This window comes from Cetorhinus maximus, chromosome 12 (genome assembly GCF_964194155.1).
Source record: "Cetorhinus maximus chromosome 12, sCetMax3.hap1.1, whole genome shotgun sequence".
Classification (NCBI taxonomy): Eukaryota; Metazoa; Chordata; class Chondrichthyes; order Lamniformes; family Cetorhinidae; genus Cetorhinus; species Cetorhinus maximus.
In genome coordinates, this window is record NC_135890.1 from 124,389,977 (window position 1) to 124,408,321 (window position 18,345).

An 18,345-nucleotide genomic window follows, 5' to 3' on the forward strand; every position below is an offset into this window, starting at 1 on the left:
CCCTCCCCGTTTCCTTTTTGAACACCCCCCACTGTTCTTCTGTAGATTTCCCCACAAGTAACTGTTCCCAGTCTATCTTGGCCAGGTCCTGCCTTATTTTACTAAAATCCCCTCTCCCCCAATCCAAAACATTTTTTTGCAACTTGTTGATTTCTTTGTCCAAACTTAAACTGTACCATGTTGTGGTCGCTATCGCTAAAATGCTCCCCCACCACCACCTCAGCCACCTGTCCAGCTTCATTTCCCAGAATTAGGTCCAGCACTGCGCCGTCCCTTATTGGACCCTCTACATATTGACCTAAAAAAGTTCTCCCCTCCTTATCTTGACCACGGTTCCATCGGCAATCACCCACTTGTAAGGCCAGCCCCGCTGCTCAGTAAACATCTTCAGATTATTTTGCATTTGTCCTGGAGACTGTGCCCCCGTGTTTTAGATTCCCCAACCAGTGGAAACAATCTCTCAAGATTGCCATCAATAGATTTTTGTTAAGGTAAGGCTATCAAGGGAAATGGAGTAAAGGCAGGTGAATGGAGTTAAGATACAGATCAGCCTTGATCTGATTGAATGAATGCAGGAACTAGCTCCAGGAGTTGAATGCCCTCCTCCAGTTCGTTGTACATTAAGATAGCATCACTGTTGGTTCTGCCAGAAAAGTATCTCAATTTGTTATTTAGGTCAATGTTACTCAAACATTTTTTGGTTCCAGGATCCCTTTCCAAGTGGATTGGTAATCATGGACCTGCCCATGTGAATTGGGGCAAATGGCATCCTGGGTGAACTTGTATTCTGGTGCTCTTGAGTTTAAGCATGTGGTACTTAAATATTTAAAAGACTCCTCTCTCTGAACGAGGCTGAATTCACCTGGTTCTCACAGCCAGTCTCATTCTACTCAGCGATCTTCCTGCCACTGTCAGCGCTTCTCCATGTGTGCTCCCCTCCAAGATGAGGCAGTCAGCTCACTGCACTGCAGATGTGACAGTCACACTCCACTACCCCCTCCAGTTTCGCACCAAACCCACCTCCAGTCATCGCTGATTTGCTTACTCTTGAGCATGGTACCCGAGGTAATCACCCACCTATAAGGCCAGCTCCGTTCAATAAGCACTTTCAGATTATTTTACATTTGCCCTGGAGAATCTTTACAGACCCCCTGGGGTCTGCAGACCTGTTTGAGAAATGCTGCTTTAGATGACTTTGTCATTTTCCTGTTGGGAACTTTTATTTTACACATAGGTTGAACAGGTTTCAAGAACACATTCTCACTCATCTTCAACTCTAACTCGGTTTCCGAGGTAACCATAGCTACAATGACAGACACAGTAAACAGGGTCATCAGCTTTTCACAGGGAATCTGCGTGCAAAACCAGAATTATCATCTCTTTCCATTAAAAAAAAATTAATTCATGGGATGTGTGGGTGTCGCTGGCTATCCCAGCATTTATTGCTCATCGCTAGTTGCCCTTGAGAAGGTGGTGGTGAGCTGCCTTCTTGAACCGCTGCAGTCCATGAAGGCAGCTCACCACCACCTTCTCAAGGGCAATTAGGGATGGGCAATAAATGCTGGGATAGCCAGCGACACCCACACCCCACCAATGAATTTAAAAAAGCATTGTAGAACCAATATGCTACAGAAAATATCAATAAGGCCAAATTAATGTTTCAATCCTGCAGCAATATGTTTCTGGTGTGGTGCAATTATCCATCAGGTCAAACTTTTCCTCTCAACACTGAGTGACCAGCATTAGAACTCAAATTTACAGCTTCAACTAGACAAGTTCAAAAGGACAAAATCTGTATCAGCAAAACTTTACGTCTGTGTTTTCACAAGCAATGGAATTAGCCACCAACAGTCACATTTAATCCTCCTGTTAATCCTGCAAAACTAACGTTCCCGGAAATACCAAACGCAACACTAGAATTTTGTTTTTACCACGATTGACCTTGAAGATTTTGTTTTGCACAAGAATACTTCAATTGAACAATTGAGTTTCAAACATAAGGTTCATACAAACTACAGCAACGGTTACCGAAACCTTTCTATCGGAGGACCCAACTACTCCAACACCCGCCTGACCGATCCCCCACATTCTACCCGCGTAAATTTGAGGTGATCCAAGATTCTGCTGCCCATGTCTTAACTCGCACCAAGTCCCGTTCCCCCATCACCCCTGTGCTCACAAACCTACACTGGCTCCCAGTCAAGCAACATCTTGATTTTAGAATTCTCATCCTTATTTTCAAATCCTTCCTTGGCCGCATTCCTTCCCATCTCTGTAATTTCCTCCAGCACCCCCAACTCGGGAGATCTCTGCGCTCCTCTCATTCTGGCCTCTCGCAGCATTCTAGATCTTTATTGTTGCACCTATTGGTGGCTGTGCCTTCAGTTTCCGAGGCCCTAAGCACTGGAATTCTCTCCCTAAACCACTCAGCCCCTCTACCTCGCTTTCTTCCTGTAAGACACTCCTTAAAATCAACTCTTTGATCAAGCTTTTGGTCATCTGACCTCATCTCTTCTTATGTGACTCGATATTATATTACTTCATTTTATATGATTCCTGTGAATTAAAGGGGAGATGGTGGCATAGTGGTAATATCATTGAACTGGTACTGCAAAGGCCCAGACTAATGCTGGCATGGGTTCAAATCCCATTAGAGTAGCTGGTGAAATTTAAATAATAAAATCTGGCATTGAAAACTAGTCTCAGTAATGGTGACCATGAAACTATTATTGATTATTGTTAAAATCCCAATGTTCATGAATGTCCTTTAGGGATGGTAAGGAAATATGCCACCTTTACATGGTCCACAGTAATGTGACTCTTAACTGCCATCTCAAATAGCCTAGCAAGCCACTCAGTTCAAGTGCAAAAGGTATGGGTAACAAATGCTGACATTGCCAGCGATGCCCACATCCCAAGAAATAATAAATTGAAAAAAATACCCTGGGATGTTTTCTATGTTAAAGGCACTATATAAAAGTTATCCTTGTAATTGTTGTTGACCCACCACCACCCCCATATAAATGCCGACAAACTCCCAGAGAACCCCTGTAAATACTGGGACCCCTGTAGACAGTGTGTGATCACATCGGATGAGTAGAGAATCATAGAAACATAGGAAATAGAAGGAGTGGGTCATTCAGCCCTTCGAGCCTGTTCAATCATTCAATATGATCATGGCTGATCCTCTATCTCAACGCCGTACTCCAGCTCTCTCCCATACCCCTTGACGCCTTTAGTGTCTAGAAATCTATTTCCCTCTTAAATATTTTCAGTGACTTGGCCTCCACAGGTTCACCATCCTCTGAGTGAAGAAATTTTTCCTCATTTCAATCCTAAATGGCCTACCTCGTATCCTGAGACTGTGACTCTTTGTTCTAGATCCCCAGCCAGAGGTAACATCATCCCTGCATCCAGTCTGTCCATCCCTGTCAGAATTTTATACATTTCAATGAGATCTCCTCTCATTCTTCTAAATTCCAGTGAATACATACCTAGTTGACCCAATTTCTCCTCATGCGACAATCCTGCCATCCCAGGAATCAGTCTGGTGAACCTTTGCTGCACTCCCTCTATGGCAAGTATATCCTTTCTTAGGTAAGGAGACAAAAACTGCACACACTACTCCAGGTGTGGTCTCATCGAGGCCCTGTACAGCTGCAGTAAGACATCCTTGCTCCTGTACTCAAGTCCTCTTGCAATGAAGGCCAACATACCATTTGCCTTCCTAACTGCTTGCTGCACCTGCATGCTTGCTTTCAGTTATTGGTGTACAAGGACAGCCAGGTCCCTTTGTATATGAACATTTCCCAACCTATCACCATTTAAATAATACCCTGCCATTCTGTTTTTCCTACTGAAGTGGATAACTTCACACTTTCCCACGTTACACTGAATCTGCCATGTATTTGCCCATTCACTCAACTTGTCTAAATCGCCTTGAAGCCTCTTAACATCCTCCTCACCACTCACGTTCCCACCTAGTTTTGTATGGTCAGCAAACTTGGAAATATTGCACTTGGTTCCCTCATCCAAGTCATTGATATATATATTATGAATAGCTGGGGCCCAAGCGGTGATCCCTGCGGTACCCCACTAGTCACCACCTGCTACTCTGAAAAAGACTAATTTATTCCTACTCTGTTTCCTGTCTGCTAGTCAATTCTCAATCCATGCCAATATATTACCCCAAATTCCATGTGCTTTAATTTTATACGCTAACCTCTTTTGTGGGACTTTATCAAAAGCTTTCTGAAAATCCAAATACACCACATCCACTGGTTCTCCCTTATCTATTCTGCTAGTTACATCCTCAAAAAACTCCAGTAGGTTTGTCAAACATGATTTCCCTTTCATAAATCCATGCTGACTCTGCCTAAACCCACTGATATTTTGGAAAGTGTCCTGTTATCACATCATTTTCCCTACTACTTATGTCCCTGTTTTCTCCCTCCTTTTTTAAATAGTGGGATTACATTTACCACCCTCCAATCTGCCAGGAGTGTTCCAGAATCTACGCAATTTTGGAAGATGACAACCAACACATCAACTATTACCATCACCACTTTCTTTAGTACCCTGGGATGTAGATTATCAGGCCCTTGGGATTTATCGGCTTTCAATACCATTAATTTCTCCTGCACTTTTTTTACTAATACTAATTTCCTTCAATTCCCCTTCTCAGTAAACCCTTGGTTCCCTAGCATTTCTGGAAAGTTATGTGTCTTCTTCCGTGAAGACAGAACTAAAGGACTTGTTTAATTGCTCTGCCATTTCCTTGTTCTCTATTAAAAATTCTCCCGTTTCGGACTGTAAGGGACCTACATTTGTCTTCACTAATCTTTTTTCTTTTACATACTTATTGAAGCTTTTAGAGTCAGCTTTTATGTTTCTTGCAAATTTACACTCCTACTCCATTTTTCCCCTGTTGATCAATCTCTTGGTTCTCCTTTGCTGAATTCTAAACTGCTCCTAATCCTCAGGCTTGTTACTTTTTCTAGCAACTTTAAATGACTCCACTTTAGATCTAATACTATCCTTAATTTGTTGGCCACGGTTGGGCTACTTTTCCTGTTGTGTTTTTGTGCCAGTAAGGAATGTATAACTGTTGCAATGCCTGCATTAATTCCTTAAATATTAGCCATTGCCTATCCACTGTCATGCCTTTTAATGAAGTTCCCCAATCTATCATAGCCAACTCACCCCTCATAGCTTCATAGTTTCCTTTGTTTAGATTTAGGACCCTAATTTCAGATTAGACAACTTCACTTTCCAACCTAATGAAGAATTTTATTATGTTATGGTCACTCTTCCCTAAAGTAACCCACACAACAAGATTATTAATTAAACCCTTCTCATTGCACAATACCTAGGATAGCCTGTTCCTTAGATGGTTCCTCGATGTACTGGTCTAGAAAAAACCGTCTCGTACACACTCCAGGAACTCATCCGCCACAGTATTATTGCTAATTTGATTTGCCCAGTCCATATGTGGATTAAAGTCACCCATGATTACTGTAGCACCCTTGTTAAATGCATCTCTAATTTCCTGTTTAATACTGTCCCCTACCTTACCACTACTGTTTGGAGGCAACTCCTATTAATGTTTCCAACCCCTTCTTGCTTCTTAGCTCCACCCAGACTGATCCTACATCTCGATTTTCTGAGCTAATATCCTCTCTCACTATTGCACTGATTTCATTCCTTTACCAACAATGTCAAGCCACTTCCTTTTCCTTTTTGTCTGTCCTTCCTAAATATCGAGTAACCTTGGATATTCAGTTCCCAGCCTTGGTCACCCTGCAGCCATGTCTCCATAATCGCTATCATATCATACCCGTTTACATCTATTTTCACTGTTAATTCATCTACCTTATTTCAAATGCTCCCCGCATTTAGATACAGTGCCTTTAGAGTTGTCTTTTTAACATTTTTACACTTTTTTTTGTGCTATGGCCCTATTTGCTGCCAGTCCTTGTTTCCTCTGCCTTCCACTTTTGCTTTTTACTTTCCTATCTTTCATTCCTATCTTTGTTTCCCTCGTGTCTCCCCACTGAGACTCCACTGTAATGCCTCTGTGACTGAATAGCTTGATGTCACTCACTGCCAAATCCCAGACATAATTAAGTCCTTTAGGGAATTGACAGACATCAAACTGAAGTCCAAAGCAATCAACACACTCAGGAGAGGAAATAAAAACAGAAAATGTTGGAGATAATCAGTAGGTCAGGCAGCATCTGCGGAGAGGGAGACTGAGTTAACGTTTCAGATTGGTGAATTTTGATTAGAAAGTTCACTCGTTCTGATCAAGGGTGATTGACCTGAAACTCTGTTCTCTCTGTACTGATGCTGCCTGGCCTAATGAATATTTCCAGCATTTTCAGTTTTTATTTCAGATTTCCAACTTCTGCAGTATTTTGCTTTTGCTTCAGGAGAGGAGATAGTTTGTGAGGGAAAAAAATCCACATTTCCCTGTGCACTTGGTTAAAAATGCTGAATATATAGATTACACTGGCCAATTAGCAGAATACGTGAGGGTAACACACTCACTATCTGACAGCCACTACAGACATTACTTACACCTGTTCTGGCAGGTGGGATGTGGCTTGTGGTCTCTCTGGGTCCCATGGACCCAGGTGTAAAGTTTAAATCAATGATCTGAATAATCTGATTATTTGGAGTTACTGACATGAACAGATCTGTACTCTAATTTAAGATTCTTCATCAGTGAGGTACATACCAGCACTAAGCCCTCTCCTAAATCTTCAGGCCTACAAGATTCAACCAGGACAAAGAATGGACCAAGTTTACCAGACTTTAGGATCCAGTGGTCAAAATATGAACAGCTTAATTCCAGTATCAAAGATGGTAGTTTTGCTTTAGTTCATTATGCAATAGTTAGTGCTTTCTAGGCGCTCATTCTATCACATTTAACACTTTTTAAGTTGCATTAGTATCTAATGGATATCAAAGATTAGAGTGGAAGTTCAAGACAACATTCTTCACATAGGGGGTGGATAGAATGTGGAAATCTCAGCCACAAACTGTCAAAGTCGAGTCCATAAATAAATTCTTTTAAAGGGTAGTTACCTGAAGAAGTGGAATATTAAAGGTTATGGGGAGTGAATGAGAGAGAGAGAGAGAGTGGGATTTAGCCTGGGTGGGATATTAAAGGATCTGGTGAGTGGGATTTAGCCTGGGTGGGATATTAAAGGATCTGGTGAGTGGGATTTAGCCTGGGTGGGATATTAAAGGATCTGGTGAGTGGGGTCAGACTGGGTGGGATATTAAAGGATCTGGTGAGTGGGATTTAGCCTGGGTGGGATATTAAAGGATCTGGTGAGTGGGGTCAGACTGGGTGGAATTGATTTCATGGCCCCAGTTCCTGTTATGGTTTTAATTTGCACAATAGGATGTTTTCAATGAACATTCCCACCAGACAGTTAGTTGGAAATATTGAGATAATTGAATGTCGGGCTGGGCATTGGGCTGGGGTCTGTGGGCTGGGCTGGGGGCTCTGGACTGGGGGCTCTGGGCTGGGGTCTGGGGGCTCTGGACTGGGGGCTCTGGACTGGGGGCTCTGGGCTGGGGTCTGGGGGCTCTGGACTGGGGGCTCTGGGCTGGGGTCTGGGGGCTCTGGGCTGGGGACTGGGGGCTCTGGGCTGGGGACTGGGGGCACTGGGCTGGGGTCTGGGGGCTCTGGACTGGGGGCTCTGGGCTGGGGTCTGGGGGCTCTGGGCTGGGGTCTGGGGGCTCTGGACTGGGGACTGGGGGCTCTGGGCTGGGGTCTGGGGGCTCTGGACTGGGGACTGGGGGCTCTGGGCTGGGGTCTGGGGGCTCTGGACTGGGGGCTCTGGGCTGGGGACTGGGGTCTCTGGGCTGGGGACTGGGGGCGCTGGGCTGGGGTCTCTGGGCTGGGGACTGGGGGCGCTGGGCTGGGGTCTGGGGGCTCTGGGCTGGGCTGGGGGACTGGGCTCTGGGCTGGGGGGGTTTAACAGCGCAGCGCTCAGCCTCCGCTCCCGGTGGGGGTCCCCGGGAGCAGCCCCCACTCTCTGACCTGCTGGTGTTTCCTCTCCTTCTCGATGCGGTCCATCCTCTCCACCCGCAGCCGGTCCAGCTCCAGGCGGAGCTCGTCCATCTCCGGGTTCAGCTGGTTGCGGCTGACCAGCACCTCCAGCATCTCCAGCACCCGCACCACTTTGGGCATCAGTTTGGCGATGGCCTCGCAGCCGAACACGTCGATGATGCGCTCGAATTCCTGGCCGACCACCGCCGCAATGTCGTAGACATCCATCACCGACAGCTCGGTGGCCGCCTTCTCCAGCGCCGGCACCGCTCCTTCCATCGCCCCTGACTGCCCCTCTCTCCCTCTCTCCCTCCCTTTGTCTAACACCTTCTCTCTATTCCTAATTTTCCAGCATTGGAACTTTTAAAGTAAATAAATCCCCTTTTCTCAGCCTCTCCTCCTCTTTTTTTATTATTTACTTTTTCTTTTTCAAACTCTTCTCCCCCTCGGCCAGGACTTCCCCGCAAACATCCTGCTGGAAATTCCGGTAAAGTGCAGCTAACGCCGACATTGGGAAAGGCGGATTCCCCCCCCCCGCCCCGGGCAGGCGGACTCTGCGCATGATCCCTTCCCCTGGAGCCGGGAGGGGCTGCATAGTTTCCCCAGCTTCATTCCAGCCCAGACACAGGGAGAGGGAGACACAGGGAGAGGGAGACACAGGGAGAGGGAGCCGCCTGGATAAACACAGCTCAGTGCCCACAGGGCAGGAAACTCTCTGTCTGCTCCTCCCCACCGCCCCCACAACTCCAGCAAGTAAAGATTAAACCCCCTCCCCCTTCCCCTCGACACTTACTGCAGGGAGAAATCAAGGCTTTATTATGTTTTTTCTTTGTACACTTTCCTCTATTAGTTACAAGGACAGAAAGTAATTACTGCCATTCTCAGGACATCCCAAAGCACTTCACAGTTAATAAAGTACTTCTGAAGTGGAGTTATTGCTATCCTCGTAATGTGACAGCCAATTTGTGCACAGCAAACTCCCATAAACAGCAATGAAATAATGACCATAAAAACCAAAAAACTGCAGATGCTGGAAATCCAAAACAAAAAATAAAAAATGCCTGGAAACACTCAGCAGGTCTGGCAGCATCGGCGGAGATGAACACAGTTGACATTTCGAGTCCTCACAACCCTTCAACAGTTCTGTTTAAGGGTCATGAGGACTCGAAACATCAACTGTGTTCATCTCCACCAATGCTGCCAGACCTGCTGAGTTTTTCCAATGAAACAATGACTCCTTATTCTGTTGACTGAGGTATAAACATTGGCCAGGGGACCTGGAGATCACTCCTACTCTGCTTTGAAATATTGCCATCATCTGGCACCTGAGAGCAAAGACAGTCCTTGGTTTAACACCTCACTTTCAACAGTGCAGCAATCCCCCAGTACTGCACTGCAAGTGTCAGCCTCGATGATCCATTTAAATGTCTGCACTGAGATTTGAGTCCACAACTTTCTGACTCATTGAAGTATGAGGAATGCCAGGGTTTACAGCTCAGACTGGAGATGGGGGTGGGTAAAAGTTGTTTGACTGACAGAGGAGAATCACCCAGTCAGATAATGAAGAGTCTGGTTGGTGTGGGGAAGACAGGGCACCACGAGAATTGCTATAAAAACAGAACATGCGGAAAATACTCAGCAGGTCTGACAGCATCTGTGGAAAGAAAAGGCTAACGTTTCAGGTGTGTGACCTTTCATTGGAACCAGGATTGATATGTTGGGTGACCAATGGTAGGGTTGGGATGTTTAGCAGAGAGATGTCATTGAGTGAAACCTGCTGGCCCAAAGCAACTTTCTGTCATTGCCTGATGATGATGCAGTTTTGCAACAAACTCTTGCTGTGGATTATCAGAAGTGGACTGGATACTGTAAATTTTACATAATATCCACAGCACAGAAACAGGCCATTCAGCCTAACAGGTCTGTACTGGTATTTATACGCTACACAAGCCTCCTGTCACCTGATATTATCTCACCCTATCTGGACATCCTTCCATTCCTTTCTCCCTCATCTAGATTCCTCTTAAAGGTATCTAAGGTATTTGCCTCAACTACTCCATGTGGCAATATATGGTATGGTTATTAAACAGAAAGGTGGTACTTTATTAGATTAGAAAACAAAAATCAAATACATTTTAAAAGATTAACAATCAAAGAAATCATGAATTCATGAAAGGCTATTTGCCGTATTCCACACTTCCCACAGGCCAAATCCAATTAACTCTGTCAGTAACTCTACCCAACAAAAAATTCTCATCTCCCAAATTAAAGAGAAAGCCGTGCTTTTGCACTTAGGTAAGCCTTCGTTTACCAACACACTGAGAAGCTTTGGGACATTTAAATAGTTTTTCAGTGTGTCAGTGAATGAGTGTGAGTGAGGTAAATGGGTAAGTGGCAGGGTGGTAGGCTAGGTAGGTGGGGGGCAGGGGAGAGTCAGGGGAGTGGGTCGGGCGGGGGTGTCAGATAGTCAGGGAAGGTTGGCAAGGCTGAGGGAGAGTCAGAGGAGTCAGAGGGTCGGGGGCAAATCAGAGGGTCGGGGGGGGGAAGGTCCGTTGTATAGTTACTAGTTACCCAGGAGCTAGACATGGTTTTTCTGTTTAACATTTCCTGGGTAACTATGCAGGTACGTAAGTCGGAACCCTCCAAAGTCTTTGACAGAGTTGAGACTTTGGAGGGACTCCATGGGATTTGCCCGGGAGTTTCTCAGGGTAGTGTCCTCGGCCCAACCATCTTCAGCTGCTTCATCAATGACCTTCCCTCCATCATAAGGTCAGATGTGATGATTCGCTGATGATTGCACAATGTTCAGCGCCATTTGTAACTCCTCTGATACTGAAGCAGTCCATGTCCAAAGACAATATCCAGGCTTGGGCTGACAAGTGGTAAGTAACATTCATGCCACACAAGTGCCAGGCAATGACCATCTCCAATAAGAGAGAATCTAACCATTGCCCCTTGGCATTCAATGGCGTTACCATCACTGAATTCCCCCACTATCAACATCCTGGGGGTTACCATTGACCAGAATAAACTGGACTAGCTATATAAATACTGTGGCTACAAGAGCAGGTCAGAAGCTGGGAATCCTGCAGCGAGTAACTCACCTCCTGACTCCCCAAAGCCTGTCCATCATTTACAAGGCACAAGTCAGGTGTGTGATGGAATACTCTCCACTTGCTTGGATGAGTGCAGCTCCAACAACACTCAAGAAGCTTGACACCATTCAGGGCAAAGCAGCCCTACTTGATTGGCACCACATCCACAAACATTTACTCCCTCCACCACCGACACACAGTGGCAGCAGCGTGTACCATCTACAAGATGCACCAAGGCTCCTTAGACAGCACCTTCCAAACCCACAACCACTCCCATCTAGGACAAAGGCAGCAGATAGATGGGAACACCGCCGCCTGCAAGTTCCCCTCAAAATGACTCACTGCCGTGACTTGGAAATATATCATCGTTCCTTCACTGTCGCTGGGTCAAAATCCTAGAACTCCCTCCCTAACAACACTGTGGGTGTACCTACACCACGTGGACTGCAGCAGTTCAATGAGGCAGCTCACCACCATCTTCTCAAGGACAATTAAAGACGGGCAATAAATGCTGGCCTAGCCAGCGACGCCCACATCCCATGAATAAATTAAAACCTGGTTGCAGAACTCTTTGGTACAGAGAGATCTGGGTGTCCTGGTACATAAATCACAAAAAGTTAGTATACGGTTACAGCAAGTGATTAGGAAGGCAAATGGAATGTTGTCATGTATCACAAGAGGAATGGAATATATAAGTAGAGATGTTTTGCTGCAGTTATACAGGGCATTGGGGGTGAGACCACATTTAGAGTAATGTGTATAGTTTTGGTCTCATTTTAGAAAGGACATAATTGCATTAGAAGCAGTTCAAGAAGGTTCACTCAAATTATTCCTGCGATGAGGGAGGTTTTCTGATGAGGAAAGGTTGGACAGGCTGGGCCTGTAACCACTGGAGTTTAGAAAAATGAGAGGTGGTCTTATTGAAACATATAAGATCCTGAGGGGACTTGACAGGGTGGATGCTGAAAGGATGTTTCCCCTTGTGGGAGAGACTAGAGCAATGGGACAAAGTTTAAAATTTAGGGGTCTCCCATTTAAGATGGAGATGAGGAGAATTTTTTTCTCAGCCTCCTGAGTGGGTGGAACTCTCCTCCCCAGAGAGTGGTAGAGGGAAAATTATTGAATATCTTTAAGGCTGAGTTAGATTCTTGATTGACAAGGGAGTCAAAGATTATAGGGGGGTAGGAAGGGAAGAGGAGTTGAGGCCACAATTAGATCAGCCATGATCAGCAGGCTCTAGGGGCCATGTGGCCGACTTCTGCTCCTAATTCGTATGTTTGTATGGCTGGAAATCTATCTGACAGACAGCTGTGGGTTGTCAGAGGTCAATCTTTGCAGTCCCAAGACTTTGCTGCAGGAATTCCTCAGAGAAGTCTCTGAGACCCAACCATCTTCAGCTGCTACATTAATAGAATAGCCTTTCCTCCATCACAAAGACAGGTGGTGATTATTCCCCGATAATTTCACATGTTCAGATCCAACACCTATGATAATAAACATCTTGTGCCAGACTACAGCACAATCTGGATAAGGTTCAGACTTTGGGCTGACAAGTGGCAGGTAACATTCACACTATAGTAGTTCCAGGTAATGATCATCTGGAACAGGAGAAACCCCAGCCATTTCCCATGATCCTCAATAGCATTGCCATCACCAATCTTCTCACCATAAACAACCTGAGGGCCACCAATGAGCATGAGTTTAAGTGGACCAGCTATATCAATATGGCCAGAAAAGTATGGCAGAGGTTGAGTAGTTTGTGGCTAGTAGCTCACCTCCTGACCCCTCAAAAGCCCCTCCACCATCTACAAGATTCAAACCAGGAGTGTTGCAAGATTCTCTACCTCCCAGGATGGTTGTAGCCACACAGGGATTCTTAAAAATCTCAACACTATCCAAGACAATAAAGTCCACTTGTCACTGACACTGGAATTGATACCTTAGCCTCCATCACCTGCACACACTCACTGTGTTATGTACCTGTCTGACTGTTGCCCATCTATTTTGTTCCACTCTGTGTGGTATGAATGCACATTGTTGTAATTTAACAAGAAGTGGAAATCAGAAAAAAAACACATAAAATGTTGGAAAGTAAGTTTGAGGCTGACCAGCCACGATCTCATCGAACGGTAGCACAGACTCAAGGGCCTGCAAAACTTATTCCTGCTCTGATTTCTTATCATCTTATGAAATATACAAGCGAGTCAGGATCTGGAAAGAGACAGGTTAACATTTTGTGTGCAAGAAAATTATTTATAGTGAGATGACGCTATAAAAACCTGCGACGTTAGGCTTTTCTCACTAGCTCTAAGAGATGGCATGTGATAAAGATGTTCACAATCATGAAAGGTCCTGATGAAGTAAATAGAGAGAGATTATTCCCATTGGTCAGCGTAAAATTAGCAATGGAGAATGAATTTAAAAGAGTAAGAATTAAAGGGTAGGTTAGAAATAATTTCCTTACTGAGTTAGAATGTGGACTTTTCTTACACAAATCCATTTTGAAGCAGAGTTGATAAATTCATTTAAAAAGGAATTATATTGTTGCTTGAAAAATAAATACCAAAAGGAATTTACGAAAGGGACTTACATTTAAAGAACTCAGAACTTCCTAAATCACATCACGTCCGTTTTTTAAAATTCATTCATGGGATGTGGGCATCAATCACTGCCTAGGCCAACATTTATTGCCTATCCCTAATTGCATTTTAAGAGTCAACCACATTGCTGTGGGTCTGGAGTCACATGTAGGCCATACCAGGTAAGGACAGTAGATTTCCTTCCCTAAAAGACATTAGTGAACCAGATGGGTTTTTACAACAATCAGCAATGGTTTCATTGGCATTGTCAGACTTTTCATTCCAGATTTTTATTGAATTCAAATTCCACCTTCTGCCATGGTGGGATTCAAACCCAGGTCCCAACAGCATTACCCTGGGTCCCTGGAATACGAGTCAGTGACAATACCACCATGCCACCACCTCTCATTATAAAGTGGGAATTATAACACTCAGTTGTACAGCAAGATCCCACAAACAACAATGTAATAATCTGCTTCAGTAATGTTGCCTGGGGGATAAATATTGGCCAAGATATCATGGAGAACTCATCTGCCACGGGATCTTTTATGAGAGGGCAATTAGGGCCTTGGTAATGCCCCTTCCGACAGTGCAGCACTCCCTCAGCACTGACCCTCCGACAGTGCAGCACTCCCTCAGTACTGACCCTCCGACAGTGCAGCACTCCCTCAGTACTGACCCTCCGACAGTGCAGCACTCCCTCAGCACTGACCCTCCGACAGTGCAGCGCCGCTCCCTCAGTACTGACCCTCCGACAGTGCAGCACTCCCTCAGTACTGACCCTCCGACAGTGCAGCACTCCCTCAGTACTGACCCTCCGACAGTGCAGCGCTCCCTCAGTACTGACCCTCCGACAGTGCGGCTCTCCCTCAGTACTGACCCTCCGACAGTGCGGCACTCCCTCAGTACTGACCCTCCGACAGTGCGGCGCTCCCTCAGTACTGACCCTCTGACAGTGCGGCGCTCCCTCAGTACTGACCCTCTGACAGTGCGGCGCTCCCTCAGTACTGACCCTCTGACAGTGCGGCGCTCCCTCAGTACTGACCCTCTGACAGTGCGGCGCTCCCTCAGTACTGACCCTGTGACAGTGCGGCACTCCCTCAGTACTGACCCTCTGACAGTGCGGCGCTCCCTCAGTACTGACCCTCTGACAGTGCGGCGCTCCCTCAGTACTGACCCTCTGACAGTCCGGCGCTCCCTCAGTACTGACCCTCTGACAGTGCGGCGCTCCCTCAGTACTGACCCTCCGACAGTGCGGCACTCCCTCAGTACTGACCCTCTGACAGTGCGGCACTCCCTCAGTACTGACCCTCTGACAGTGCAGCACTCCCTCAGTACTGACCCTCCGACAGTGCAGAGCTCCCTCAGTTCTGACCCTCCGACAGTGCGGCACTCCCTCAGTACTGACCCTCTGACAGTGCGGCACTCCCTCAGTACTGACCCTCTGACAGTGCAGCACTCCCTCAGTACTGACCCTCCGACAGTGCAGAGCTCCCTCAGTACTGACCCTCCGACAGTGCGGCACTCCCTCAGTACTGACCCTCCGACAGTGCGGCACTCCCTCAGTACTGACCCTCCGACAGTGCGGCACTCCCTCAGTACTGACCCTCCGACAGTGCGGCACTCCCTCAGTACTGACCCTCCGACAGTGCGGCACTCCCTCAGTACTGACCCTCCGACAGTGCGGCGCTCCCTCAGTACTGACCCTCCGACAGTGCGGCGCTCCCTCAGTACTGACCCTCCGACAGTGCGGCGCTCCCTCAGTACTGACCCTCCGACAGTGCGGCGCTCCCTCAGTACTGACCCTCCGACAGTGCGGCGCTCCCTCAGTACTGACCCTCCGACAGTGCGGCGCTCCCTCAGTACTGACCCTCCGACAGTGCGGCGCTCCCTCAGTACTGACCCTCCGACAGTGCGGCGCTCCCTCAGTACTGACCCTCTGACAGTGCGGCACTCCCTCAGTACTGACCCTCTGACAGTCCGGCGCTCCCTCAGTACTGACCCTCTGACAGTCCGGCGCTCCCTCAGTACTGACCCTGTGACAGTGCGGCACTCCCTCAGTACTGACCCTCTGACAGTGCGGCGCTCCCTCAGTACTGACCCTCTGACAGTGCGGCGCTCCCTCAGTACTGACCCTCTGACAGTCCGGCGCTCCCTCAGTACTGACCCTCTGACAGTGCAGCACTCCCTCAGTACTGACCCTCTGACAGTGCGGCACTCCCTCAGTACTGACCCTCTGACAGTGCGGCACTTCCTCAGTACTGACCCTCCGACAGTGCGGCACTCCCTCAGTACTGACCCTCTGACAGTGCGGCACTCCCTCAGTACTGACCCTCCGACAGTGCGGCACTCCCTCAGTACTGACCCTCTGACAGTGCGGCACTCCCTCAGTACTGACCCTCTGACAGTGCAGCACTCCCTCAGTACTGACCCTCCGACAGTGCGGCACTCCCTCAGTACTGACCCTCTGACAGTGCGGCACTCCCTCAGTACTGACCCTCTGACAGTGCAGCACTCCCTCAGTACTGACCCTCTGACAGTGCAGCACTGCCTCAGTACTGACCCTCCGACAGTGCGGCACTCCCTCAGTACTGACCCTCTGACAGTGCGGCACTCCCTCAGTACTGACCCTCTGACAGTGCGGCACTCCCTCAGTACTGACCCTCTGACAGTGCGGCACTCCCTCAGTACTGACCCTCTGACAGTGCGGCACTCCCTCAGTACTGACCCTCTGACAGTGCGGCACTCCCTCAGTACTGACCTTCGGACAGTGCAGCACTCCCTCAGTACTGACCCTCTGACAGTGCAGCACTCCCTCAGTACTGACCCTCTGACAGTGCAGCACTCCCTCAGTACTGACCCTCTGACAGTGCGGCACTCCCTTAGTACTGACCCTCCGACAGTGCGGCACTCCCTCAGTACTGACCCTCCGACAGTGCGGCACTCCCTTAGTACTGACCCTCCGACAGTGCGGCACTCCCTCAGTACTGACCCTCCGACAGTGCGGTTCTCCCTCAGTACTGACCCTCCGACAGTGCGGCGCTCCCTCAGTACTGACCCTCCGACAGTGCGGCGCTCTCTCAGTACTGACCCTCCGACAGTGCGGCACTCCCTCAGTACTGACCCTCTGACAGTGCGGCACTCCCTCAGTACTGACCCTCTGACAGTGCGGCGCTCCCTCAGTACTGACCCTCTGACAGTCCGGCGCTCCCTCAGTACTGACCCTCTGACAGTCCGGCGCTCCCTCAGTACTGACCCTGTGACAGTGCGGCGCTCCCTCAGTACTGACCCTGTGACAGTGCGGCACTCCCTCAGTACTGACCCTCTGACAGTGCGGCGCTCCCTCAGTACTGACCCTCTGACAGTGCGGCGCTCCCTCAGTACTGACCCTCTGACAGTCCGGCGCTCCCTCAGTACTGACCCTCTGACAGTGCAGCACTCCCTCAGTACTGACCCTCTGACAGTGCGGCACTCCCTCAGTACTGACCCTCTGACAGTGTGGCACTCCCTCAGTACTGACCCTCTGACAGTGCGGCGCTCCCTCAGTACTGACCCTCTGACAGTGCAGCACTCCCTCAGTACTGACCCTCCGACAGTGCGGCACTCCCTCAGTACTGACCCTCCGACAGTGCGGCACTCCCTTAGTACTGACCCTCCGACAGTGCAGAGCTCCCTCAGTACTGACCCTCTGACAGTGCGGCACTTCCTCAGTACTGACCCTCCGACAGTGCGGCACTCCCTCAGTACTGACCCTCCGACAGTGCGGCACTCCCTCAGTACTGACCCTCCGACAGTGCGGCACTCCCTCAGTACTGACCCTCCGACAGTGCGGCACTCCCTCAGTACTGACCCTCCGACAGTGCGGCACTCCCTCAGTACTGACCCTCCGACAGTGCGGCACTCCCTCAGTACTGACCCTCCGACAGTGCGGCGCTCCCTCAGTACTGACCCTCCGACAGTGCGGCGCTCCCTCAGTACTGACCCTCCGACAGTGCGGCGCTCCCTCAGTACTGACCCTCCGACAGTGCGGCGCTCCCTCAGTACTGACCCTCCGACAGTGCGGCGCTCCCTCAGTACTGACCCTCCGACAGTGCGGCGCTCCCTCAGTACTGACCCTCTGACAGTGCGGCGCTCCCTCAGTACTGACCCTCTGACAGTCCGGCGCTCCCTCAGTACTGACCCTGTGACAGTGCGGCACTCCCTCAGTACTGACCCTCTGACAGTGCGGCGCTCCCTCAGTACTGACCCTCTGACAGTGCGGCGCTCCCTCAGTACTGACCCTCTGACAGTGCGGCGCTCCCTCAGTACTGACCCTCTGACAGTGCGGCACTCCCTCAGTAATGACCCTCTGACAGTGCGGCACTCCCTCAGTACTGACCCTCTGACAGTGCGGCGCTCCCTCAGTACTGACCCTCTGACAGTGCGGCGCTCCCTCAGTACTGACCCTCTGACAGTGCGGCACTCCCTCAGTACTGACCCTCCGACAGTGCGGCACTCCCTCAGTACTGACCCTCCGACAGTGCGGCACTCCCTCAGTACTGACCCTCTGACAGTGCGGCACTCCCTCAGTACTGACCCTCTGACAGTGCGGCACTCCCTCAGTACT

At 48.7% G+C, this 18,345-nt stretch overlaps 1 protein-coding gene across 4 annotated transcripts in view; it reads right to left on the bottom strand.

The window, feature by feature from the left end:
- Window positions 1–8,534, bottom strand: part of rilpl1 (Rab interacting lysosomal protein-like 1) — a 69,834-nt gene extending 61,300 nt beyond the window's left edge. For 2 of the 4 annotated variants that reach the window (XM_078554598.1, XM_078554599.1), the window contains exon 1: window positions 8,057–8,534. In XM_078554598.1, coding sequence (XP_078410724.1) covers window positions 8,057–8,344 — 288 coding nt within the window. In that variant the 5' untranslated portion in view covers window positions 8,345–8,534. The remainder of the gene's footprint in view (window positions 1–8,056) is intronic. The other 2 variants (XM_078554595.1, XM_078554597.1) reach the window with 1 other exon arrangement.
- Window positions 8,535–18,345: the final 9,811 nt, after the last annotated feature.